Below are 27,357 nucleotides of genomic sequence, written 5' to 3' on the forward strand. Positions count from 1 at the left end.
GCACAGGCAGACACAAGAGACGTGCCCAAGAGGCCCTTCAGAAGGACAAATGGAATGAAAAGTCTTCCCCCCCCCCGACTTGTGTTTTCCAGCTGAAACGTTGGCCGCTCGGGCCAGGTTTGTCACTGCCTCACTGCGAAGGGAATACCCACCCCCATCCTTCACCTATAGAACTTGGCTGCTGGGTCTACTGCTTGGCTCTTGCTGGAATTCCTCCTGCCCACCTGGCTCCTCACCAAAAACAAACAAAGGACAACAAGGCCCAAACGAGCTTCGAATTGACTTCTCTCTCTCTCTCCCCCCATACTGTCACCTTTGGGCACAGCAAGCGCTGTCAGGGGCCCGTGCGCAGCTCCCACTGCTTCTGCATGAAACCATCTGCGGTAAGACAATTAAAAACAAGTGGCCAACACACAGAATGTGTCTGAGGCGAAGACCTCCACCCGCTGCCTCACCAGAACTCTCAGATCTCCACGCATCCTCCCTCACGGCTCAGTGCATTTCTCATAGGACGGGGTAGGACTCCTATTCCACCTCCATCTTCACCTCTGCCTGGGAGTCTCTGGGGACCAAGGCAAAAGGGTGGAGCATGAGGGGAGTGTCAAGCTACTTTGGGCTGACCAAGGTCTGTGGCCACGTCCTCTCAGCACCAATGGGTTTTGCCTTATTGGTGTCTAGGTACCCGATCTGATGCCCTTGACCTTGGCATGTTCCCCACACCACTCCCCCTCAGGGCTCCTGCCCTCCCAGTTCTTTGCAGCGACAGCTGAAGGACATCTGCTTAAACTCTTTCAATATCCTACTCACTTGCTACTCTAGGGCGAGTAGGGTTTTATTGTGATGGGTGAGTAAAATATATCCTTTGTTTCTCTTTCTAGAAACGGCTGGGTGGGCAATTAGCATGCGAACTCACTGGACTGGGCAGGATCGTATGCATGGCCCAGGGAGTTCTCATGCTAATTTTGACCATGCTGGTCAAATGTGAACATTTTCCTTTCTTTCTCCCTTCTCCCTTTGGAGCGGGGCTTAGAGATGCTGGGAAAAGAGAGTGAGAGATTAAGAAAACAATTTCAAGTGCTTTATCGGCACAATAAGGTATCCAAGTGCAACTAAAGTTGAGAGAGCAGCTCTCTGTGCAGAGGGCAGTCATAGCCAGGATTAGAGGTTGGGTGTGGTAGCTGGCTCTTCTTCCGCAAGCATTATTTATCCATTCCTGACTCAGTGATAGGAACTGTTTCACTCTTAGGCAACCTGCCATCATCCAACACCTTGCAGGTGGTCTTCTTTACCCTCGGCCAATTTAAGAGACCAGCTCCAAACATCTAGTGTTGAATCTACCCTTTGCCCCCCACAATCCTCTTCCAATCTGCCCCCCAAGACTCAATTTTCTCTTCATTTTTAAAGGCCACCCAAAACCAGGAACCAAAACCCTTCCCCATTAATCAGCTTCAGGAAATTCACAGAATTGACAACACTGGTGCTTAAGGAAATAGAGCCGGCTGTTCATTTGAGAGAGAAAAATAAACCGACCACACGATACCTTCCAGCAAAGATGGCGAATGTAAACTTTAGTAATAAAACTTTGAGGAATCTGATTATGCTTCGAAGAAACAAACAAGCCTTTAGCTATCTCTTCTACTTTGAGCGCATGCCTTTTTATAGGAAAAAGAAACCTACCGTGTATTTCGTAAATTGATTTTGAGTATTTGCTGAAATGGATCTTTATGTAATAACTAGAAATATTGAACGTTTTTGGGGGGGGTGGGGAATTTTTTGGGAGTTGTTGGATTTTGGGGAGGTTGTTTTTGTTTTGTTTACGTGTGGGAGTGGCTTGGCAACAAAGCGATGGTCATAGTGAAGGTGGCCCCAAGAAGGCAGGGTGGGGAAAGGTCCATAGCTGGTTTTCCTATGAACCACGCTAGGCCCCTTAAGACACATGGGACTCGTGGTCGTTTCTATTTGCAATGGAAATGTCTGAATGTCAGAAGTGCCCATTTGAATGGAGACAACTGGACAGTGAGGCATCCCTGGACTGAAGTTGCAGGTTCTGCAGGGAGAGTGGTCATCTCCAAGGGACATCTGAGCCAGCTGGCAGGAATACAGCAGGCATGGGTCATTTCTGAGCCTGTGCATTTTCTTGAACGATAAACAACCATCCAGTGGTTCTTCCGGCGCCACCGTTATGTCAGTCTCATGACATCGGGAGGGGCTGGCAAGATGTCTATTTTTGGTAGAGGTATGAGAGGTGTGATCTGGTTATTTTTTGGTAATCCTTCCATTTCCTGTTCTCTTTTTTCCAACTGCAACTTCTTTACTCTTTGATGTGAGGTTACTGCAGTGCACTTGCGTTGCCGGGGACTTTCTAACTGCACTTTCTTCATTTGCATGACGTTTAACTTTATAGACGGTGCGTGTATTTAGAAACAAACAAACAAAAATGCTTGTTTTGGACAAAAAAAACCAGTGTATTCTCAATGTAAATTCTAAATGGTGTATTTTGCCTTTTCCGTGGTTTCAAGTGCTTAGCTCACCATCAAAGCAGGACGACCGCCTGCTGAAACACAGCCATGTTTGCAAAGTGTGAAAATATTTTCTCGTTGGACCTGAGGGGAAGAAATCCAAGCAGCCGGGGCATTTAACAAGCTTCAGGAGGCATGTTCTGTGAGATTCCACTGACCCCATTGTGAGCTCATTGTGCGGAATGGGCGTTGAATGTGCCTTTTTAGGGACATATCAGCCAGATTCTCTGCTGATGGAAATCAGTGTCTCTCCATGAAACTCAATGGACCTATACTGATTTACAAGGGAGTGACACTGATTTACGCCGGCTGAGAATCTGGCCCAGAATCTTCTCTTAAACAGGCACTCTCATGCTGTGGAGAGGATCAGCCTTTAGGGTTGCTTTTTCACAACGTTTTTTAATTCCTGTGTTTGCTTAGTGCCAAAGCTATTTGTGTCTAAATGAGGGCGTTGGCTCTTTCACAGCTTACTATGCTCCTCTAGAACCTACTGTGAAGCCAACTCTGATGAGGTGTCTCATCCACCTATTAATCACCATGCCATCTGGGCATCGGCAGTATTTTGGATGTTGTGAACATTCCCGGGGCGCGGCCCAGATTGTGATTTAATTGCAGGAGCAGCCATGAAGGCTGCGGCTGTCCTATCAAGTTCCATCGTCGTAATCTGCCCCCAGTGGAAATCCACCAGCGGGGGCTGTAGTTTGAGTCCATCCTGCACATATAGCTTCTACCTTTGCGACTGATGGTGGAGCTGCACCCATGGTGAGTTCTGACTGTAAAGGGCGGCTGGACTGGACAGACGGGGAGGTAGGGTGACCAGACTTCCTGATATTACGGGCTTTGTCTTATATACGCAACTACACCCATCCCCTCTCCCACAAAAAATGTCCTGATTTTTCATACTTGCTCTCTGGTCATCCTTGGGGGAGGGGGTGCCGGAGGCCGGGCTTAGAACACAAATACCTTTGAGAATGTGGAGAGGAGCTCAGAAGAACGTTGACTTTTGTGCAGAAATGTTCTCCTTTCACTAGATGAGAGCCTCCTTTGAAGGGAGGAAGCTGATTGGGTGCCATGGTAACACTCACCTCTGCTGCTAGGGCTGAACAGCCACACCCATCTAGGCCCCACCTATTTCTGCACCCAGTTTGGCTTTGCTTCCAGCATGGTTATGGCCTGACTTCTTAGAAGTGCATGGCCCCTACTCAGACTGTTTCCCCATGGACCTCTTTCTCAGGGGAAGGCTCATCGTCAGTCCTGGGCTGGATGGATGCCATACAACACCCACGGGACTTTAGTAATAATAATGAGCCACCTGAGCATTTCCAAGTGAAGCCGTTTCCCTGCAGAGGCTGGGGCTTTGGCTCTTTTTCGTCTCCCAGGAAAGGAGAATCCTGACAAGGAAGAGGCGCTCCAGCCTTTCGCATCCTGCCCACCACGTCTGCTTTTAGCACCCGCACTTTAGGGCCCTGCTAGCACAAATGGATTGGTTTTGTGCCCCGGTCTCCATCCCCAGCTTGGCCCAGACACCTAGAATAGGTCTCCGTGCTGGTCTTTGTCTGAGTAAGCATTGGCACAGTACTAAGCTGCCGCCTTCCTTTAGCAGCCATATCAAAATTCCTTTATCCCTGGTCAGGTCGTGGATTCCTGGGTCTTCCCCAAACTCTCCAATTCCTCCGAGACAAAGCACCCTCCATCACAGCAGACTGGCTCTTCTTTGGCTTCCAGAACAAAGGGCACCGTCTCTCCCCCAGTAGCCCAGTCCTCGGGGCCAAGGCACACTCCATTATCCTCCTACTTCCCCTGTCTGTCACAGGAGACCACAAGCAACAGCTGTGGTGACAGGATTTGCTGCTGTGGTTTCTGCTTTGTAGGCTGGAGGAGGTGGTGGTGGCAATTCCCTTCTGAGTCTCGGGAAGCTGCCAGCCTGTCTGCGGTAGCATCTCTTATGTCCTTGCTGTTGCTGTTTCCCTCAGCCTGGAAAGAGACAGGCAACTTTAGCCCCCTCCTACCCCCATTGCCGCACTGTCTGTGGATAGCTATGCTCTGAGGGGTGGAAAACACCTGATCCCCTGAGACCTGTCCTGCAGGCTGTAACACGACACCATCCCATCGATTTCGGTTACAAGACCAATGCAGTGATGGTATCACGTCACAGTCCACCGTAAACCGGCCTGTCCATAAGCAGCGCTAATGTTATCACGTCTTCTGATGTCTTTGGAGCAGCTTAGGTTTGCATCTTGCCACATCACTGAAAGAAAATGGCCTGCATTAAACCCCTGTGAGCCTCATGCATGAAGGTTCTGTGGTCTATGGGGACCTACATGGTTAAAAAGTCGCCTCTCTGGTAATTTACCCTGTAGGTTGTTGGGAGGACATTTCAGGCTCTCTTTTCTACAGCAGAAGACAATCACTCTGCCCAATATGATGAGCAAAGAACCAGTTCCTGATCCCAAACCCACCATGACCATCACCTAGTGTAGCTTCACTAGGGAGCTGGACAGGTCAGCAAGCAACAGGCATAGGGTGGCGGCCCATCCTGGTGTTTCCGGGATGGCTCTGCAATGGTGCTGTGGAAGTCCAGCTGGTGCAAATTCTCTTTGATCAGGTGTTGAAGATAGAGGTAACGCTATATCTAATGTTTGCAGTGGGGCACCATGACCACAGTGCCTGTGGAGGATGGTGACATTGTGTCTTTAAGACAATCCTGATGTAGTCATGTGCCCCAGGAGTAGCTTTCCCCTGAGAACAGCAGAGTTGCAGAAGATCACGCAATTAGCTCCTGCAGACATCCCAGGAGCATATTTAACCCTTGTTTCTAGCCCAGAGAAATACACCTGTTGGTGTTCATGGCCGTGTTGGGGGCATATTCCCTTGGGCACGCTCAGCTGGGTTTTCAGGAAGTTCTTTGTTTGGAGGTATATGCCTACATTCCAGTAGCTTTGGGCCCACCCCCAGATTGCCTGGCTGGGGATCAGTGGGAGGAGATTTGCCAGGATCCCCAGAAGGTAAGCACTCTTGGTGTGAGCCCCAATTAACCCTTCACAGACACAACAGCAGTGGTGAAATGCAAAGAATAAGTGGTCGCATCTTTACAAACTGTTCATAGAGGGTTAACAAATGACCGCAGACAGCACAAGCATCACAGACATGAGCAATAAATGCCATAGAAGGTTGTAGGCACTTCCTCAGAAGAGGTTATAGATGCTTAAAAGCTACCTGTTGGATTCTACAATTGATGAACCATGTATTAAAACATCTTTTAACGCTTTATAGTCTATTGATACAGGGAACCTTAATATAAAGTGTAACAAAAACACCTTCCTGGCCATGGATGGAGCCTGGAAAGAAGGGCCTGCTGTCTGTCCCCATTCCCATTCAGTGCCGTAGGGGACCCAGGTGGTCACAGCCCTTCCCTGTAGACCCACCTGGCTCCCCTCCCTCGGCTGAGCTTCCTTCCTTCTCCTCAATTCTCGCACGGCTGTGAACCATCCACCCTTTTTGTAACCGTGACACCGGTGAGGGAGGGTGGGGTTCCGGGGAAGCGGGGTGTTGTTTATTGACTTGTTTCTTTTGGATTGTTGTTACTTTTTTCTAACTGTTGCACAATTTTAGGGCTTTTGAAACATTTTTGGAACAAGCAGGGAAAATGTTAACAGTGGTTTAAAAACTATAATGAGATATATATAGATATATATAGATATATACATACAGGAAATCTCTATGGAAGTATTTATTTCACACGACTGCAAAAAACAAAATAATAAAAAAAAAAGGGGGGAGCTTTTTAATGTAACAAATGAAAACCCCAGCGAGAGGCTGCGGTGTGTCCTCTCCTGATTGTAACTCAGTGTGGTTGGACTCTAAGACTTGTGGTATCTTTTGTAAGTGAATCCGATCTGTAAAGCGGCGTTTCCGTGTTGGATTCTTTGTTACAGTTTTTTTGAACCTGTGGCTGTGAACAGAATGATCACTGCTCAAATTTTATGCTATATTTTTGGGGGACTTGGGGTGCGGGGGGGAGGGGAATTGTCAGTTTTATTCTTGGTGTTTCAAGTGCAATAAATAGCTACAAACTTCTGAGCATGGAAAGTGATGATTTCTCCCGCAGTGACTCAGACGATCTGCTACTTCGTCTGTCTGTTTCATGGAGTCCAAAGGGTTGAGACGGGAATTGAGGTTAGAGGGGAGAGAGAAGGGATCTTTATTATTTTTTATTTGTATTACCAGACCCGCTAGGCTAGGCGTCTCACTCATAGACAAAGTCTCCATTACGCTTTTCCCTAAAATATTTAATTAGCTTTAGGAAAACCAAATAAATATGCATATAGACATGTCCAAATCATGGTCATTTATTTATTGCTAGCTAGCAAGTCCGTTGTGAAAAGTGATACTTGTATGTTTGTTAATATCACTTTTCACAACAGACTTACTCAGCCCTGGCAAGCCTGGGAACAAATTAAGGGCTGAATGGAGGGTAGGGGGAGGCAGTGGAGGTCAGGGGAGAAGGCGGTGGGCGGCTGGGGGAGGCAGCAGGGGGCTGGACCCTGAAGCCCCATGGCCGGAGGACAGGGCCCAGGGACAGGGCCCAAAGCCGTGTGGCTGGAGCCTGGGGCCTGCCGTCACGGAGCCGGAGCCCAGAGCCCCACGGCCAGAGCCTGCTGCCCCCCCACCCCAGCGCTGAAGTCCAAAGCCTGAGCCCCACCACCTCTGGGAAGGTGGGGAACTCACCCACTGCCTGCTCCTATGGCGTTGTGCCCCAGCGGACTCCAGCTGGGGGCAGGGCCTAACCCCTGCTCGTGGCCACAGCAACCCACCAAGGTGGTGCATCCAGGAGCAACAGGGAGAGGGAGGGGGCGCTACTTTCCCTGGTGGCCGCATGCAGCCACAGTGTCCGTGTTTGAGAAATGCTGCGCTAGGTGCTGTACAAGCAGAGAACAAAAAGGAAGTTGATGGCCCACAACTTAAGTGTGACTCGCTCTCCTTTTGTTTATTTCTTCTTCGGGATGGTAACTGGAAGAGAGGCGATCTGCTGCAAAATATTTATTTATGGGAGACTGACTTTATTCCCCTCTCTTTAAACACCACTGGCTGTGACGATTTCCTCCTAAAATAAAATTGTTCCAAAGGGTTTTTCTTCTCCCTGGTGATACTGACAAAGCTATTGAGTTTTTTTCAATGGGGCCCCGATTCAGCCAAGCATTTAAGCAAATGCTCACTTTTAAGGTAAAGTTACGTATGTGCTTAAGTGCTTTGCTGACTCCGGGCTCTGGTCCGTTTTCCCCCTGTTAAGTGCCTCCATCTCAGGGTTTGTACTTTGCCCATCTCTGTAACGCAGAGAGAAATACTGAACCTGACTATCTGCAAAGTAAACCAGAATAGAGAATCCTTCCCCGTTCTCCCTCCCCACACACACACTAATTTCTTTCAGCAATAGTCTCCTTAGGTGCTAGTCATAATTAACAGGGACAACGTTTTCAGAGTGAAATGCAACGCTCATGCTGATGGTGTCCCTTTAAGTCAACTCTGTCTTAAGCTACCATCCATCAAGCCAAGAAAAAACAGTCACCTAGCAGAGCTGGTCTTCAGGGGCAGGTGCATTGATAAACCTGGGGGCTACTTTAAAATCATCCCTTCAGACCAGGAGTTGCCTAGAGGAGATGGATGGCTAAGGCAGGTTTCACTGTATTTTCCAGTGTCGGCCAGGTAAGGAGCTCCTGATCTGATAAGCAGGCATCACAAAGTAGGGCTTTAAAGATAAAAACTGGTGGCAAGTTGTGTCCCTCAAAGAGACCCCGTCAAACATCTTCAGCCTTCCAAGAGGTACAAGGATTATCTCTGGGCTGCAGGGCAGATGCACACAAGCCTCCAGCCGATGTTGGACTCCGTCTGATTGATTTCCCTTAGAGTGAGCAGCAAGGGACTTCCCAACTCTATGCCTGCTGGAGCTGCCCTGTCCTTAGTACAGCCCCAGTGCCCACTACTGCTTCCTCTGTGAATGCCTATAGCTGGGGCTGCATCTTTCCTGCTGCCTTCACCCCTCTGGTGGAGCTGCACCTGCCCTTGCAGAAAACGTGGTGGGAGGGCGTGGTAGTTTTTATTGACACTTTCCCTAGGAGGAGTAGATGGCTCAGGATTCCCAGAATGAGCTAGGGAGGCTCCCACATCTAGATCATTAGAGCCAATCTGCCCTGGATCGGTAGTGACAGAAAGTCATTATGAGCTGGCAGAACTTCAGTCCTTAGCGGCTGGGTGCCCACATGAGAGCTGGCAGCCTCAGCACAGACGAGGCCAGGGGATTTCTGTCTGCTACTCAAGATTTTAACAAGAATCTGAGCTCTGCTGGCCAGCTGGACCCCAGTGATGCACAGGGTGTTTTAGCTGCTGGGAGATTTGTGTAAGTTCCTTGGCCTTTGACTGCTCTGCCAAAGGCAGCTGAACAGAGGCTGACTGGCGGGGTTCAGCCTATCATGTCTGCAATCCAACATGGGGAATGTGGAGTTTGCCCTGGGGGGCTCCTCTGTATGCACGACATGCTGCCCTTAGGCCAGGGTGAGAGCCAGGGCATAGGTGCGTATCTCAGAGTGGTCTAGACCTGCATCCATCTGGCAGAGCAGGGAGTAGGGTAGTGCTGCAGTGTGCTATAATATAACATCACAGCCAGGAAAAGCTGCAGGAACAGCATTTAAAATCCCTGTGCAGGAATGACTGCAGGTCCCCTGATCAGGGGATCTGAACTGGTGAGAGGGATACAAGACAGGACCAGACAGTGGCATTGGAACAATAGTGGGGGGTGCTGAGAGCCATTGAACCAAACTGTAAACCTTGCATATGATGGAAACCACTTCAAGCCAGGGGAGCTGCTGAACCCCCAGCACCCCTAGGTCTAGCACTCCTGGGACCAGGAGGCCATGTGCAGTCAGGCTGGCAGTGACCCAGTGTCATCTTCCTTATATTATGGCTACTCACAGCCCGTGCTTGCAATACCACAGTCTGTCTGCCAGGGGGCGGTGAAAGACCACTATCTGCGCAGCTGCCTAGTTCACCCAGGTAAAGTGTGTGAAGATGGAGAACGGAGGGAATCAGAGTAGCAGCCGTGTTAGTCTGTATTCGCAAAAAGAAAAGGAGGACTTGTGGCACCTTAGAGACTAACCAATTTATTTGAGCATAAGCTTCCGATGAAGTGAGCTGTAGCTCACGAAAGCTCATGCTCAAATAAATTGGTTAGTCTCTAAGGTGCCACAAGTCCTCCTTTTCTTTTAATGGAGGGAATGTTTCTCAATAGGGCTTTTGGGATAGGAGCCAATCAGGACAGGGCTGATACCTTTGGAAACCATGAATTGGGCTGACTCGCTCAGTAGCTCACGGAGACTTCCCTCCATCAGCTCCTCCGTCGAAAGTGAACTTATTTTCCATTGGACATAGACCTTCATCCGTGTGGCGCTCCACAGCGGGCAGCTGGAGCCATCAGAAGCTCTGGTCTCCCACAGATGCATGGTTTGGATTTAAATTTGCTTGGCCTCTTTATCCAGAGCGTGAGGACGCTTAGCCAAGAGGTTCTCGTTTCCTGTCTCATGGGGGAATGACAGCGTCAGCAGGGCTGGCTTTGCCAAGACACTCCGGACCAGCCTGTTTGCAACAAGGTGTTAAGGGCCCCTGGGGAGAAAAAGAGCTCCCACTCTGTGGTGCTTGCAGTGCTGGCCCTGTACAGAGCCAGAGGCCTTGCAGTCTGGGGAGAAGTGTTACCCCAGAATCCTGCTGTGCAGAGGTTACTGGCCAGGATCAGAAATAATTATTATAATATCCTAAAGCATTTTATCAACTGCATGTGGCATCACTGAAATGCAGCCACCTCTGGAGTATAGCGTGGTAGCTGACCAGCACAAGAATGGGTTGCAAATGGAAAGTGGGGGTGACAATTTGGCCCAGCTCAGGACACAGGGGCAAACCCCCTATTCTTAAGGAAATTGCCAAGGGATTTTTAGTACCCGGAAGGAGCAGAAGAGAGGCCTCACCTGAGAGACCCACGCCCAGTTAACTGTCCCATCCCACTGTGCATGTCTCACAGGGACAGAGGCTGGGCCAGCCCTGCCAGGATTTAAGCCTGCGCTCCCACAGAGTCCAAACCCGCTGTTGTAAATAAGAGCCTCCGACTCAGGGGAGCTGCAATCACCGTCCACTTAGCTTTTCAAATGCCATCAAGTCAAGTGTTTTCTTTTTCTTGCACTTCAATCAGGACAACACACTGGATCAGAACTTGCCACGTGTCACAGAACTTGACAGGGCTTGTTCTGCACTCTGAAAACTAAATGTGAATAAGCCAGTTCCCTGGGGACTCAGGACTTATGCTGGCTGCTAGAAATAAAGAGCAAAGCCCAGTGCAATGCTCTCCACCTGGTCTGTAATTCTGGCCTGCTGGGTAGTGATTTGCTTTCTTCCTTGCAACAATAACCAACTCAGCTTCTTTCATTATTGGCAAACTTGCAGCGTCATTGAAGTTGTCTTATTACCCTGGATTGTTCCCCACCTCTGCTATTCCAGGGTCAGTTTTGCTCCCACCAGTAATTCTGGCTGCGTCTGTGCTCATGCCACGAAACGTGGTTGCAAACAGAAGTAGTCAGATGGCTAAGTAACTCACTGATCTCCAGAGGCAAGCAGAGAGTTCGTTAGCATCACGCTGCTGTTTTCACCTGTGCATCACTGCAACTGAAAAAAGTCACACGTTTAAAAATTGCACCTGCTGCAGCCCAAACTCAGACCCAAATGTTCCAAATTCACAGCTGTGCAAAATGCAGAACTGAACTTCAGCAGCTTGTTCTCACCACCAACCAGCTTCCCCAGGTGAAACGGACCCCAGTGCAAATTCAGCTAGAGGAGCTTCCCCAAAGACACCCTGGGCAAGCTTTTCAAAGCGGAGTCATGATTTTGGGTGCCCGACTTGAGACACTTTCTGTGTGCTCAGCACTTCCGAAACTTAGATCCCTTTAAAGTGTACCACGTTGGACATCCACACGTTACTCGTTTTGGGCTCCTATCCTCCACTCTACCCAGCTGTCTGTACCTGCCAGAGCTTCTTCCCCTGCTCTGTCTCATCCATCTCCGATTCCTGATGGCTGCCTCCTTCTGTAACCAGAAGCCAAACAGAGATAAGGGAGTGCCTGTGTGTGAGACTTGGAGCTAGATGGTCCTTGGCAAGTTGCCCCACAGGGAATGGGACCTCCCTGCTGAAAGGTGTGCTGTGAGAGGCCTGTTTGTGGGGTAAGGTGCGTGTTAGGAGGGAAGGGTCATCTTGTGCCTAAAGCAGAGGCCTGGGCATCAGGACACAGAGACCTGGGCTCTATTCCTGAGTCAACGAGGGGCAGAATGTTCAAAAGTGAGCGTAATTTTGGGTGCCTCTGGTTCTGGGGGCCCAACTGGCGACATCTGGGGCCTGATTTTCAGAGGTGCTGCAGTCAGGTGGGTTTGGGGGCTGAGATGTTCAAAGCTGTCTATGCGATTTGGACCCCAGGTCTCGAATTGGGTGTCCAGCTCCCCATGTTAATGGCGTGTGGGTAGCCATGTGTGGGTGTGAAACGATCTCAGAGTCACACCAATGCCTGGGTTGGAGCTATAAATAACAGGAGGGTGTGAGCCGCGGGGCAGGCTGTCGGCATGTTGTATTTGCTTTCTCCCCTCCACCCCCAAGAGGAACAGTGATGTATATTTAATTGACATGTGAGGCTGGCTCTGGGTAAATGTTTTGTAGCCTCATCCTTTGCAAGGGGGAAGTGTTTGCTCAATCCAGGACATCGCCACCCTATTCCCATGGGAATCAAACCTCACCAACCGTGGAAGTCAGCCAGCAGCAAGCCTTTCCCATCCCTGAAGAACCCCACCTGTCCCTAGCAGAGTGGGGGTAGGGCAATGGGTGCAGCCCGTCTTGGGTGGGAATGAGCAGTGTGAGCCTGTCTCTGCTGGCAAGAGGCCACCTCCCCAGTGTGTGACTCCTTGCGTGACCCACAGCCTGCCCTGCACCCCCCACCCCTCCCGAGCTCGCTGCACTGGTTCTGCCAGCAAACACACCCCAGCTGGCCAACGAATCGGTTCAACTCCCTGCTTTGCTGCCCTAACCGCCAACTCCCCCGGCCAATCAGCCCTCGCCCCGTTACTTAGTTCCCTCGCTGTTAGCCAATCAGCTCTCGGTCTCTTTCTCCTCTACCCAATCCACTCCTGGGTGCCCTCGCCCTCGCCCAATGGTGGGGGGGGGGCCGGGGCAATAAAGCTGCACGCTGACGCCTCCTTTTGGGTAAACAGTGTCAAGGTCAGAGCGCGTCGTTGGCTGCAGCCGTAAATCTTTATTGCATCCCCCTTCCTAGGCCCTGCCAGAAACGGAACTTTCCATAACCCATCCCTTTATGGTGGGCCGCTAATGATTAACTCCGCTGGTGCTGGAGCGCCCCTGGGCAGGGGGAGGGGAGGTACGGTAAAGGAGGGGGTTGCTCATGCACAAAATATAGGCATCCGTCTCTCTTCCAGGGCACAAGCTGCATCAGGCAGGAGGGGGGATGCTCTGTCTTTGGGGAGACCACGCCCCACAATTCAGTGCCCCTTAGAGCGGAGTAGGTGAAATCTCTGCGCCGCTCCCCCCCGCAACCTAAAACGCTAAATAGGCCGCGGTCATCTGAGGGAGTTATTCCTCGGGCCCCTCACCCTCCGCGTTCACAGCCCTCTTCCAGCGCACCAGCCGGCGGGCTTGGCCCTGGTGCACCTCCCACCGGTGCCTGGAGCCTGTGATTTCAAGTGGATGCTGTCCTCCAGCCGGCCATGAGGCAGGGGTCACGCTGCAGGGAGCCCAGTCCATGTCACAGGGAGGAGGCAGGCGCTGGCTGGGCAGCGACTATGCAGGCAGCAGCCAGGGTGGGCACAGCGACAGCTCAGCTAGAGCCGGGGGACTCCTGACAAGAACACCAGGGTCTGCCTCAGCGCAGACAGGACAGTGCCAGTGTCTGTAGTTCCCTCCGGGAGGCCCATCAATGCAGCAAGGAGATGATTGAATTCTTATTTCAATGTAATGCTATCTTATCCCCGCTTGTGTCCGTTACCATAGCAACCCGCAGCCCCGACACAGAGCAGGACCCCGGTGCGCGGGGTGCTGTACAAACCCAGAACAAAACAACGGTCCCTGCCCCAAAGAGCCGACAGTCTAAGCCAAGGGTCGGCAACCTTTGAGAAGTGGCGTGCCAAGTCTTCATTAATGTAAGGTTTCACATGCCAGTAATAAATTTTACATTTACAGGGGCCCCCAACAGAACCCTAGACTGGCAGGGGGCTGAGTGGCCCACGGCCAGGACCCTGGCTGGCAGGGGGCCGGATGGCTGGAACCCCAGACCGGCAGAGAGGTGAGCAGGGCTGGCGGCTGGTATCACAGGCCGTTAGGAGGCTGAGCGGGTCCGATGGCCGCGACCCCGGCTGGCAAGGGGCTGGCGGCCGGAACCCCAGACCACGAACGAGCTGAGCAGGGTGGCGGACAGAACCCCAGACTGGCAGCGAGGTGAGCATGGCCGGCGGCTGGTATCCCAGGCCGTTAGCAGGCTGAACGAGGCCAATGGCCGGGACCCCGGCTGGCAAGGGGCTGGCGGACAGAACCCCAGACCGTCAGCGAGCTGAGCAGGGTGGCAGACAGAACCCCAGATCGGCAGCGAGGTGAGCGTGGCTGGTGGCTGGTATCCCAGGCCGTTAGCAGGATGAGCAGGGCCGATGGCCAGGACCCTGTCTGGCAAGGGGCTGGTGGCCGGAACCCCAGACCATCAGTGGGCTGAGCAGGGTGGCGGACAGAACCCCAGACCGGCAGCGAGGTGAGTGTGGCTGGCGGCTGGTATCCCAGGCCATTAGCAGGCTGAGTGGGGCCGATGGCCGGGACCCCGGCTGGCAAGGGGCTGGCGGCCGGAACCCCAGACCGTCAGCGGGCTGAGCAGGCGGCCTCTGGTCTGGGGTTCCGTCCGCCAGCTCCTGCCAGCCGGGGTCCCGGCCGCCGGCCCTGCTCAGCCACTGCCGGCCTGGCGTTCCATTCACTCAGGCCGGCAGCGGGCTGAGTGGAGCCGGCAGCCAGGACCCCAGCTGGCAGCAGCGTGCCAGTAAATATTGGCTCGTGTGCCGCAGGTTGCCGACCCCTGGTCTAAGCAAATGTCCCGCTCTCTTTGGAAGAACAGCATCGCTAGTCTCACAGCGCCCTCTGTTACTGCATTGCCTTGGGCCTGAGCCCAGAATCCAGGCATTGCTAGGCCAGGTTGCCAGCAACTGTGTCACACAGGCAGCTGGCTAGGAAGCATCCATTTCCTTTGCCCGAGATGCTGCAGATTTGCCATGTGCCATGAAGCAGTCCGTGTGAACGCAGCCTGGTTCTCTAGCTGCCTCAGGGAAAGGAAGGCCAGGGGAGCAGGAGTAATCGCGGTATTGTTGGAGCAGAGCATAGGCAGTGAGGATACCGGCTGTCTGCATGGAGAGGAAATGGGAGAAATACCATCCAGAGCCACACCGGAGCTAAAGCTATTTTAGTCTCCAGGGCTGGGAGCTGCATGCTGGGGACCTGATCCTGGGAGGGGCTGAACCCCCTCAAATCCCCAGTCAGCTCAGTGGCAATTCATAGATTTCTAGAGTTTAAGGCCAGAAAGGACCAAGCTTATGCCTAGATTGCCAGCACCTCAGGGCAGGGCCCGTCTTTTTGTTCTGTGTTGTACAGCGCCTAGCACGACGGGGTCCTGATCCGTGACTGGTGCTCTTAGGTCTTTTGGTAACCCAAATAATGAGAATTAGCTCATGTAGCCTGGCCTCCTGTATATCCACAGGATAGAATTTCACCCAGTTTCCCCAGTGTTGAGCCCCACAACTTGTGTCTGACCAAAGCCTACCTAGCTAGCCTGGGGCCCTGTGCTGGCACCCAATGCTGCCCCTCTCCGGCTCGGTGTCTGAGCTGCAGCAGCCGTGCCGGGATTAGGCAGGGAGGCGAAGGGAAGACCCTCACTGCTGGGGCCCCTCAGTCTCTGGGCACCGAGAGGAGGATTGTGAAAGTGAGTCAGATGGAGTAAGTGTGGAAGGCTAGACGCACGAGGAAAGCAAATGGTGACCCAGTGGAAAGTGGGGCAGGGTGGCCCTGACACTGAGCCACCCTCCCCTGAGTCGCTCGCTCTGGGCACCAGGTGCTGACTGTTGCTGGAGGGGCGGAGAAGGCAGCGCAGGACATCGGGGTGCTCTGGGGTAGAACAGTTCCCAGCTGTCCTCAGTATGGCGTTCCGCATTCACTGGGGCAGGCGGAGGGAGCTGTTAGACAGGATAGCAAGAGCCATTCGAGCCCTTCCCTGGGCTCTGAGCTGAGGGAGATGGCATATTGACAGGGGAAACAATTAGCAGCGTCACCTCCATTAGGCACCAGTCATAAAGGGGAAAAGCAGTGCTCCGAGTGGGGAATAGCTGCGTCTCTCTCGAGTGCCCACCATTAACCCAGCCTCGTGCGCACACGCAGGACGAGCAGCCAGCCAGCGCGGGAATGTCTCGCTCCCAACCGCTCGGGGCTCGATCGCTGCCAGCCGCAGGTGCTGGGATACCTGGGACTCCAGAGGGAGGCAAGAGCTTTATTTCATCGTAACAGTATTTACACTCATTGTCCCCGTCCCCCTGTGTGCGCACCCATGGCCATGGCCACGCCAATACACATTCGCTGTGGCACTGAGGAAGGGAGCGGCATGTGGGAGATGCAGAAGGGACCCCAGGAGATGCCGGGGTCAGTTATATGCTGTCCCTGGGCAGCGCACGGGTGGGTGGCCGGGAGAGGGTTGTCTGTCTCTTCCCAGTCTTCAGCGCAGAAAGGAACTGAGATGAGAGAGGACTGCAGGGCAGGCCTGGCCTCGCTGAGGAAGGGCCACCATCCTGCTCCTTGGTTCACAGGACTCTCTGCTGGCATCCTGGGAGCGGGCTGTTGTGCGTGAGCAAAATATGGCACAGCCACTCAGAGAGCACTTTCCCTTTCTGGGCCGGCTCCCCAGCCAGGAGCCTGGAGTGCAGGGGTTGCTTCTTGTGTATTTATCTTCTTCAGGGCAAAGATCCCAGGCGGGAAGTCTGCAGGGCTTTGGTCAGCATGGCCACTGCATGTCCAGTGGGGTAGAGTAGCTGCCCACAACATGGTGACTTGTAAGGCCACCAGTGCTAGAGATTGCATTTAGCACTAAGCACATGGTACCACAAAACTTTGTTTACCCATGAAAGCCATCTACAATCAAACCCAATCCAGTCCAGGATAAACCTCGGGAACACACAGCCCTTCAAACCCCAGTCCAGATTGCCCTGGCCTCCAGGGGATGCAGTAGCCCTCAGGAAGTGGGGAGGTTCAATTTGGATACACACATGGAGCTGAGCTATTGGAGCTGGAGACAGGCTCAAACCATAAAATCCAGGTCCAGACGGAGACTTTAAGCCCATGTGGGGGTCGTTGGGACCTGGGGCTTGGCTGAGCCCACTGTAATGATAAAGGGCCATTTGCAAAATTCAGCCCTGGGTTCAGAGGTGTTTGGGGCCAGGATTTGGCCCTGCTCCGTCTCAAATACAGCCGTGGAAATCAGGGTGTCGAGGAAGAAGTCCAGCTTTGCGAGCTTCCCAGCTGGAAGAACCCCCAAGCACAACCTTACTGGTGGTACGTTGGTGTGTCTGCTTCTGGTCTCTAAGGGTGTGTCTCCCATGGGTTTTTCATCCCTGTGTAGACGTACTCAGCGTCTACACAACTGGCTGTGCAGAGGATCATGAATATGAAAAACAGCAGCCCAAGACCCTCCATGGGGCAGATCTCTGGGTGGTTTTGGGAGATGATGCACTGGGCTCCCTGGCCTCTAGGAAGGAACCGGTAGGTTTGGAGCCTGTGTTCGGGTTTGAGCTCAGGTTAAGGGAGAAGTTTGGGCCCTTCAATGCTGTGTCTGAACCACTGCTCAGCTCGAAGTGGAAATAACCCTCCTCCCCCACAAGGTGGCGTCTAGCCACTACACAACTGGTGCGTTAATAACGCAAGAGCGAGTGAGCTGGGGAGCTGCCCGGAACCAGCCCATTTCAAGCCCAGTGTGCAGTGAAAACAGCACACACAGAAGGGTGGATCTTCATTTGTTTGCAATGTTACACCAACAACACACGGATACTCGAGAACACACGTCACAGTAGGCGAACACGGGGTACACTACAAACCACCACGGGGGCAGCTTAGGTATTGAACTGCTGCTCCTTAAAAGAGGATGCCCTGCACCCTCCATACACAACAGCACCGGCAGGAGCTGAGCTGCTGACGCACAGACGCACAAACACACAGCGGCTGCCAGGACCCTGCGGGGCGGGCTTTCAAAGTTGGAAATCACATGACCCAGAATCATTGACGCCCTGGCTACGCTGGAGCAGGACGGGCGAAGTCTGGCGCAGAGGGACGGACCCACGCTAGCTCTGATCAAGCTAGTGTGCTAACAGCACTACGTAACCGCAGCAGCAGGAAGGCCTAGCAGCTTCAAGTACAAACCCGTGGGAGGCCCTCGGGACCTATTGGGGGGCAGCTACCCCCTCCCACCGCAGCTCATTGCTGTTTTTAGTGCACAAGCTCTGATTGCGCTGACATGGGATTGCAGCCCCAGCTCGAGTGCGGATATCCCCGCACTGCACCGTGGACCTGGGCTTGTGGACTCAGTGTTTCCAAGCCTGCACTTGAGCGTCCACACTGCATTGTCAACCTGGGTTCACAGCTGCTGGACCCGGGTCTCACAGCCATGCAAATTCTTCCATGCTGCGCTACGCAGACCTTCTGACTTGGGTCTGCGGCTTGACCTGCAGCCACGCTGCAAATTGCCAGGGCTTGGACCCACGTCACAGCAGATGGCAGACTCTGACCCACTCCCCTAGCAGGGTTCTAGGATCCAGGTCAGACTGATTTGTGTGTGGACAGAAGTGGGACTTGGGCTCAAACCTGAGTCAGAGCCCAGGCTTAGGTTATGTCTACACAACAAAGAGCCTAGGTCAACTGATGCAGGGTTCAAGCTGTGGGCTAAACATAGCAGTGTAGATGCTCAGGCTTGGGCTGGAACCTGGGCTGTGAAACCTGGCAGCAGGGGAGGGTCTCATATCCCGGGCTTCAGCCTGAACCCGAATGTCTACACTGCTCTTTGACCTCCGCAGCATGAGCCCTGCAAGCCCCAGTCAGTTGATCGAGCTCGGAGACTCCCTGCCACAGATTGATTGACTGATTTTTGCTGTGTCGATGTACCCACAGTGCACAGGTAGACATACCCTCAGACTGCGGGGGGAGGAAGGTGTGGAGAGCTGTGTGTAGCATAGGGTGAGCAGAAGACCTGATTTTATAGGGACAGTCCCGATATTCAGGGCTTTGTTTTATGTAGCTGCCTGTCACCCTCCACCCCCATCCCAATTTTTCACACTTGCTATCTGATCACCCTAGTGTAGAAATTGTAACAGGCCATGTGGGGAGAGGACTTCCTGGAGACTTTGACAAGTCAGGACGTTCCTGGAACTTTACTCCATGTCATGCAAGCAATGACTGCCAGTCCAGGATTTTCCTATTACCATGTGAGATAAGGGGCACCCTCCCCCCAAACTTCAATAACAGGGACTACAAGGGAAGGTGATCCGTGATCCGTGCCCCCCTTGAGTGGACTCTGGCACTGGAGGAGAAGAAGTGAGACTGGATTTCTGTCCCTGCCTGGAGAAGACTCTGGAGGCAGCCCCTCAGCATGGGGTCTCTGTGCCCAGCGAGTGGGATCTTGCAAAGAGCCCATGCAGAGAGGTTTTTTCCATTCCTTTCTGTGAAGTTATTTTAGTAACACTTCCAATAGCTCCTCATTCATAATTCACGGGCTAGTCAGCGCAGCACAAGCCCTGCAGCACAACGGACCACCGGTGCCAGAGAGCGCGTGGCTGGTCCTGCTGCAGTCTTCGCTCAGGGGCGAGTCGGCCGACCCCTTTGCATTGCAAACATGGAAAAAACACACGCCAAGTGCCCCCCCCCCCCGTCCTGCACTCTGCTCCCAGGGCTTGTGACTGGGGGGGCACTGCCGAGATTAGACATCGCCCCCTCCCAGCCCCCACTCTGCTCCACCCTGGGCGGGAATAGGGGAGGGACAGCCACAGCCAGAGGCTCTGCCCCACCACCAGCTGCAGTCCACGGAGGGGTTAACCTGACGCAGCCTCACCCCGAGGTTCTGAATTCAGCTGTGTGAACAGGGGCCCAGAGTGCAAATGGCACCTCTTAAGAGCAACCTGCAAAGGATTGATTTATCCCAGGACCAGGGTTTACCTTTCTCTGTCGTGCACAGAAAGGCCTGTCCGGGGGCGGGTTGGTTTGTTTTATAACATGGGGTTTCTTTTCCCTAGACTTATTTACCAGGAATGGCCACTCTGGTCTTCCCTGGTGTTGCTGGAGGCTCCCAGTAGGGGCGGGACACACGGGCACCATGAGGACTGGTGTTGCTGGAGGACCCCAGCAGGGGCGGAACACACGGGCACCATGAGGACCTGGTTTTGCTGGAGGACCCCAGCAGGGGCGGGACACACAGGCACCATGAGGACCTGGTGTTGCTGGAGGACCCCAGAAGGGGTGGGACGCACGGGCACAGTGAGGACCTGGTGTTGCTGGAGGACCCCAGAAGGGGTGGGACGCATGGGCACCGTGAGGACCTGGTGTTGCTGGAGGACCCCAGAAGGGGTGGGACGCACGGGCACAGTGAGGACCTGGTGTTGCTGGAGGACCCCAGAAGGGGTGGGACGCATGGGCACCGTGAGGACCTGGTGTTGCTGGAGGACCCCAGAAGGGGTGGGACCCACGGGCACCGTGAGGACCTGGTGTTGCTGGAGGACCCCAGAAAGGGTGGGACCCACAGGCACCGTGAGGACCTGGTGTTGCTGGAGGACCCCAGAAAGGGTGGGACACACAGGCACTCATACCCCTCCACTGACAGGGTGGGGTTAACAAAGACATCCTTTCTCCACAACGTCCGTGCGTCATTGGAGTTAAACAGGCTTAGCAACAACAAACACCACCAACAACTACTAGCCTTGTTCTCCACTGCCTTGCTCACTGATGCCTGTGCAAAAGGAGTGCAAAGTGGGTGCATGTCGCAGTCTTTACACAGGGGTCAATGAGTCATAACTCTGGGCGGAGGGCACCCAGGCAGGGTGGGTTGGGCCTGGAGCAGGGTAGGGTGCAGGCAGCTGGTCCCAGACACTGGAGAGCTAACACACACATTCATTACACAGCTTGCCACACTGAACAAAAATCTCAGCAACACTGGAATTCTCAGCAGCGTTCTCCTGGAGAGGCCAGAGCATCCCGTGGGATGCTGGAAGGTCAGCAGCTCGCAGCTGCCTCTAGAAAGGCCTGTTAACTGGCCCGAAGTGCCTAAGTGCAACTGTGCAAGTTCAGGGGTGCAGTCCCCCATTCTCTGCTCCCCACCGGGTTCGTGGCCTCCTCACATCATAGACTCCTCTTCCTCCTCGATCTCCCTGTCCACCTCGATGGCTGTGTTCTCATAGCTGGTGATTCCCCCGTATTTCCTCATGTGGACCATCAAGGGTTTGGGGGACTGGCTGCCGGCCAGGGTAGCCACGTACATGCCGGTTCTGTTCTCCTCCAGAGAAGGGCCCCAGTCCATGGCTGGCCGGCTGGCTTGCTGGATTCTCTGTGGTTGAAATCAGGAGATGAACAGCAGTGTTACAGAAGCACCCGCTAGGCACTAAGGCTCAGTAATGGTGACAGATCACCAGGTGAGCGCTTCAGACAATGCCCCAGCATCCAATGCTTTGGACTAGATCACTCCATAGCTACTGTCAGGGCATCAGAACCGACGGGGACTGTAATCCCATGGGACCCCAGACCATCTCTAGCCGGCCCATAGGGGGCACTGTAATCACATGGGGCACCACACAATCTCTAGCCAGCCCAAGAGGGGCGCTGTAACCACATGGGGCCCCAGACCATCTCTAGCCAGCCCATAGGGGGCACTGTAATCACATGGGGCACCACACCATCTCTAGCCAGCCCATAGGGGGCACTGTAATCACATGGGGCCCCAGACCATCTCTAGCCAGCCTACAGGGGGTACTGTAATTACATGGGGCACGTGTCCAGACCATCTCTAGCCAGCCCAAGGGGGGCGCTGTAATCACATGGGGCACCACACCATCTCTAGCCAGCCCAAGGGGGGCGCTGTAATCACATGGGGCACCACACCATCTCTAGCCAGCCTACAGGGGGTACTGTAATTACATGGGGCACCTGTCCAGACCATCTCTAGCCAGCCCATAGGGGGCACTGTAATCACATGGGGCACCACACCATCTCTAGCCAGCCCAAGGGGGCGCTGTAACCACATGGGGCACCACACCATCTCTAGCCAGCCCATAGGGGGCACTGTAATCACATGGGGCACCACACCATCTCTAGCCAGCCCATAGGGGGCACTGTAATCACATGGGGCACCACACCATCTCTAGCCAGCCCAAGGGGGGCGCTGTAATCACATGGGGCACCAGACCATCTCTAGCCCAGCCCAAGGGGGGCGCTGTAATCACATGGGGCCCCAGACCATCTCTAGCCAGCCCATAGGGGGCACTGTAATCACATGGGGCACCACACCATCTCTAGCCAGCCCAAGGGGGGCGCTGTAACCACATGGGGCCCCAGACCATCTCTAGCCAGCCCATAGGGGGCACTGTAATCACATGGGGCACCACACCATCTCTAGCCAGCCCATAGGGGGCACTGTAATCACATGGGGCACCACACCATCTCTAGCCAGCCCATAGGGGGCACTGTAATCACATGGGGCACCACACCATCTCTAGCCAGCCTACAGGGGGTACTGTAATTACACGGGGCACCTGTCCAGACCATCTCTAGCAGCCCATAGGGGGAGCTGTAATTGAGTCTGGATGGAGCAATTGAAGCTCTAAGGGTGCCCCAGCCAGCGCTTGTGTGTGGACAAGGATTTGCTGCTGCTCTGAGCCCTGTTCCCAGTGGCTGGGCCTCTCCTTGGACAGTCCCCCTGGCTCACTAGTGCCAGTGCAGCACTAACCCAGCACTGCCATTTCTGTGTCACCTGGCCCGGAGAATGGTGAATTGCCAGGGAACGCTAGTGCCATCTGCATCGGTGCCCTGCACTGTCGCTGGACGCTGGGAGACTCCCTGGGCGCAGTCAGGCCTAAGGGCGCCTGCGGAGATTCCCCAGGGACAGACCGGCTGCAGAAGAAAAAGGGAACGTCGTCCCTGTATTGAAGCATTCCCCGAGCAGTGAATGATGCTGCGTGCCAGGAGCCAGCGGACTCAGGCCCTGCTGCCTGGGGCTGCTGTGTGTTTGGATTAATGCATCGGGCACTTTGCTCACTGCTCATTGGCCCTCCCAGGGGTAAAGGCACTCCCAGGAGCCACCCACACAGGCCGCCTGTCTGCCCAAGTCCTGCAGCAGTGGCCCGGGGAGGGGGAGACACACTCCCTCCCCCTCCAGACCTGCATCTCAAAGGGCTGCTCAGCTGGGCAGCTCAGAGGTCTGAGCTGCTGCACTCTTCCTGTCAGGTTGTGACCTGATGCACCTGAGGACTAATCAGCAGGGTGAAAGGCTTTGGGGGCAGAAGCACTGGGCAGGGGGTGCAAGGAGGAGGAGGGGCTACCCCCTGAGAAGCAGCTTCCCACTATTCTCCTCACATCTGTGTGATGAGAGCAGCAGGGCTCAGGAGACACCAGTCCAGTGCAGGAAAATCACCACCCACCAGAACTGCCATTGCTTTGATGAGTAATCACCAGCTCACAGCTGCAAGTGACCAGCAGAAACCTCTGCTTGCACAAGAAGAGGAGGGGCCACTCAGGCACAGAGGGAAGGGATTGGCTGAACCACCCTTCCATTAAGGACTGGAGAGGTGGGGACAGCCTTGTCCCAAGGCATGATGGGAAGGCAGCTCAGTATAAAACCCCCAGCAGTGGTCTAGCAAGCTAGCTAGCAGAGTTGTTTATGGTGTATGGGGAAAGGGTTGGGGTTTAAATTAAGTGGCTGTATTTGCTATGATTTGTCCTAGGTGCTGTGGCTTTGCTATGCAGTAAGTAGGGACTGATAGAGAGTTTCCTTTATTTTATTAGTCTGTATTAGAGATTGGGCCAAAGCAAGAACCCAGCTTCATCCCTCTCTTGTGGCCAAAGCAGTAGAGAAGCCTGGATCTGGGTGCAGCTTTGCCACTTGAACCCTCTCAGTTGTGTGTTTTCCTCTGTCAGGGAATGAGGAAGTTCGCTGAAAGAATCAGACCTCCCAAGGCCACTTACATGCTGCTATTTTGGGAGTCAGCTTGGTCATTTAACCTCAAGAAAGCAGGTATCTGCCTCTCTTTGCAATGGCCTCTGGGAGCCCGGCTGGGCTTCACGCTGGTATAGGGCACAAGTGAACTAGCGTCCTGAGCTCTAATCCTACTCCCTAGGGAGTGTTTGTTGCCCAGAGCCCCCCGTCTCTGCCTGTGGGCAGGCAGGAAGGGTGTGGGCTTCTGGGGTGTGTTAATGGAGTCAGAAAGGCTGTTGCTATGGCTCAGTGTTATCTACAACAAGAATGTAGCTCCTGTCGAGAGGGAGGGAGGGAGAACGCTGCGAAATGTACACTACAATAGCAGAATCTTCAGAGCACTGGCCAGGAACAGCTGACTCGACTGACCCAAGCTGCTGCCAAACCTGGCTACCTGAGCCCATTCCAAAGGCAGCCGTGGCCCTTTGTAGGAGCATGTGCTCAGAGAGGTTGCTTTTGGGGCAATAGTGAGCCACAAGGGGTAATGGTTATCTGACACAGCAGAGCTGTAAGCACGGACCCATTAAGGCTCAGCATTTGGACAGTTGTGGGGAAGCCTCTCGCCTGACTGAGTTAGGCATTTGTTATTTCTGTCTCTTCCCCTTTTGTTGTTCATCACCATATGATGCTAAACACCAGGGCGAAGTACTACACTCAGGAAGGAAAAATCAAATGCACAGCTCCGAAGTGGGGAATAGCTGGCTAGGCAGCAGTGCTGCTGAAAAGGATCTGGGGGTTATAGTGGGTCACAAACTGCATATGTCAACGGTACAATGTGGTGGCAAAAAAGGCAAATGTCCCTCAGGTCTGTATTAACAGCAGTGTCCTAAGTAAGACCGGGGAGGTAATTGTCCCACCTTGTGTGGCACTGGTAAGGCCTCAGCTGCAGGACTGCATCCACTTTTGGGTGCCACGCTTGAAAAATGATGTGGACAAATTGGAGAGAGTCCAGAGGAGAGCAACAAAAATTAGATGTTTAGCAAACCCTGATCTATGAGGAAAGGTTGAAAGAGTTGAGTGCGTTTAGTCTTGAGAAGAGAAGGCTGCGGGGGCATGTAACAGTCTTCACATTTATAAATGGTGGTTCTGTAGAGGACGGTGATCAATTGTTCTTTATGTCCACCAAGGGTTGAACAATAAGCAATCAGCTTAGTTTGCAGCAAGGGAGATTTAGGTTAGATATTAGGAAAAGCTTTCTAGCTACAAGGACAGTTAAGCACTGGAACAGGTTACCTAGGGAGGTTGTGGAATCTCCACCATCGGAGGTTTTTAAGAACAGGCTGGACAAACACTTGTCAAGGATGGTCTAGGTTTACTTGGTCCTGCCTCATCCCAGTGGGATGGACTAGATCTCTTGAGGTCCCTTCCAGCCCTACGTCTCTATGATCCTGTAACTCAGGGAAGTCCTAGAATGAGAACAGAGAGGCTTGAGAGAGCTGTATATAGAAATCTGTAGCACCTCTTTAGCTGTAGCCTCTGCCATCAGAACTTCACTTTCCTGAGGCAAATCCACTGATTTACACTAGTTTAACCGCATAGCCTGCTATATTAATGTCACAAAACGCATCAAGAGGTGCGAACACACATGGGTCTGTGGCCTGCTGTCTGCTGTGCAGCATGCACCAGGAATCCACCTACAGCTATCCCCAGGTACGCCCCGGTGCATCCATCCCCCCTCCCTGCACGTGGGCTGCATTCGGAATCTGTGCACAGGCTCCGTCCACGTGTGAGCCACGAATAGTGATATCACCATGTGTTGCCATAGGGCCTGGCAAAGAAGTGAGGCGGGGCCTGTTTCCTCTCTGGGTTATCATTCCCGTTCTACATCCGAAATAAGCGTGACTTTGTGATGTCCCATGCAAACCACTAGAGGGTGCCACACACCATTGTAAATACACGGGAATAAGCTGGCCTGTACACCAATTCTCAGGATTCGTGGACAGGGAGGGAGGGATGGGAACCCGTGCTTCCGAAGTGAGGCCTTTGTCCTTGCTGGGGCAGATGCATTAAATCCATTCTGCAAAGGTTAGACAGTATGGGTATGCTGGGGCCCTCAACTCCGGACCAGGCAGAGCTTGTTGGGGAGCTAACAGGGTGAGCCTGGAGAGCGGAAGGATTGCCCTAGACAGGCTGCAGTGACAAGCCACAGGTTGAGCAGGCCGTGAGGCAGCCCAGTCTGACATGATGCTCAATTCTCAGCCCTCACACCTGGGAACAGCCCGGGAGCCAGCCCCCTTTGACCTATGGCTAGAACGAAGACTCCAAAATGAGCAGGAAGGGGGTTGTCTTTTACCCAGCATGAACCAAAGAGCAAGATTTCATGGCACAGAAAACCAGTATCTAGCAGTGGGGAGAGCTGGGGAACGCAGCCAAGGGAAGAAACGCCCTGGAGGGGTAGAGTCCCCTCCCTTTTTACAGGCTGCCGCCCACGTCCATCTGCCACTTACCTCCCACAGCGTCCCTTCTTCTCTGAGCACCGCGACCACCATCCCTGCGGGGATCATCAGGCAGGAGAACAACCCCATCAGGATGCCCAGGACCTCGGCCCAGTATGGGAAACGGTAACTCCCATACTCTGAGGGTTGGTACTTGACTATATTGTACACCAGCAGGGCCTGCAACACACGGAGAGAGTCAAAGGGATGAGTCCTTCCTGGGGCTGTGTGACACAAGAACCCCTCAGTGCCAGCTGGCCAGAGGGTTGCAAGAATGACCTGATTCTGGGATGCACATTCTGGTTCACCAACATCATGTGAGCTCTCAAATGAAAGCCAGGGTCACACCAGTCACTAATCTCTTTGTAAACTGTACGTACAGGTGCTATGCAAGGAGTTATGTGTACACACAACACGGCCAATACATTCTTATTTTGTATCACAGCAGAGGTGGAGAACCAGGTTTTCTGCCAGATGAGGTGTTTATTCACCTGTCCCTCTGTTGGCTAGACAAGATGGGTGAGGGAATATCTTTTATTGGACCAACTTTTACTGGTGAGAGAGACAAGCTTTGAAGCTACACAGAGCTCTTCTTCAGGTCTGGGGAAAGTATGCAGAGTGTCACAGCTAAATACAAGTCAAACAAAGAGTGTAGCATAAGTAGTTAGCACATATTCTAAGGGCCCTTTCAAGGCGAAGTGGCCCATTTACACCTCTGCAGTCATAGGACAAAAAGGGGGAGGGGGCTAGTGGGTTGCAGATTGTTTTAATAAACCACAAATCCAGTGTCGCTCTTCAGTCCATGACTTGTAGTGTCTAGCAGAGTTGTGAATTTAAGCGCCCAGGCTCGTATTTTGGAAGTGTTGGGCAGGTTTCTTTGGAGGCTGAGGAATGAGAGGTCAGATAGAGAGTGATCGCTGTCAGAAAAATCTTCTCCCACAGACAACAGAGTGGTTTTGTCTTTTATCATTTTCTTGTGTGATTTCATTCAAGAGCATAGCGATTGACTGGTTTCCCCTACTTAGGTGCTGGGGCATTTAGTGGGCAGTTGTGATAGGCATATGTGGGGACCCATGG

General features: G+C 53.3%; 2 protein-coding genes across 5 annotated transcripts in view; one reads left to right on the forward strand and one right to left on the reverse strand.

Annotated features, from left to right (window-relative positions):
* The window catches only part of CAMK2A (calcium/calmodulin dependent protein kinase II alpha), a 75,525-nt gene extending 69,345 nt beyond the window's left edge, over positions 1 to 6,180 (forward strand). For both annotated transcript variants that reach the window (XM_037907427.2, XM_007071495.4), the window contains one exon: positions 93 to 6,180. In XM_037907427.2, the coding sequence (XP_037763355.1) occupies positions 93 to 96 (4 nt within the window). In that variant the 3' untranslated portion in view covers positions 97 to 6,180. The remainder of the gene's footprint in view (positions 1 to 92) is intronic.
* Positions 6,181 to 17,088: 10,908 nt separating this feature from the next.
* Positions 17,089 to 27,357, reverse strand: part of SLC6A7 (solute carrier family 6 member 7) — a 32,344-nt gene continuing 22,075 nt past the window's right edge. For 2 of the 3 annotated variants that reach the window (XM_007071494.3, XM_043521176.1), the window contains 2 exons: positions 26,293 to 26,460; positions 17,089 to 21,205 (listed from right to left, as the gene is read on the reverse strand). In XM_007071494.3, the coding sequence (XP_007071556.2) occupies positions 20,996 to 21,205; positions 26,293 to 26,460 (378 nt within the window). In that variant the 3' untranslated portion in view covers positions 17,089 to 20,995. The remainder of the gene's footprint in view (positions 21,206 to 26,292; positions 26,461 to 27,357) is intronic. The other variant, XR_006283370.1, reaches the window with a different exon arrangement.

Source organism: Chelonia mydas, chromosome 8 (genome assembly GCF_015237465.2).
Source record: "Chelonia mydas isolate rCheMyd1 chromosome 8, rCheMyd1.pri.v2, whole genome shotgun sequence".
NCBI lineage: Eukaryota > Metazoa > Chordata > Testudines > Cheloniidae > Chelonia > Chelonia mydas.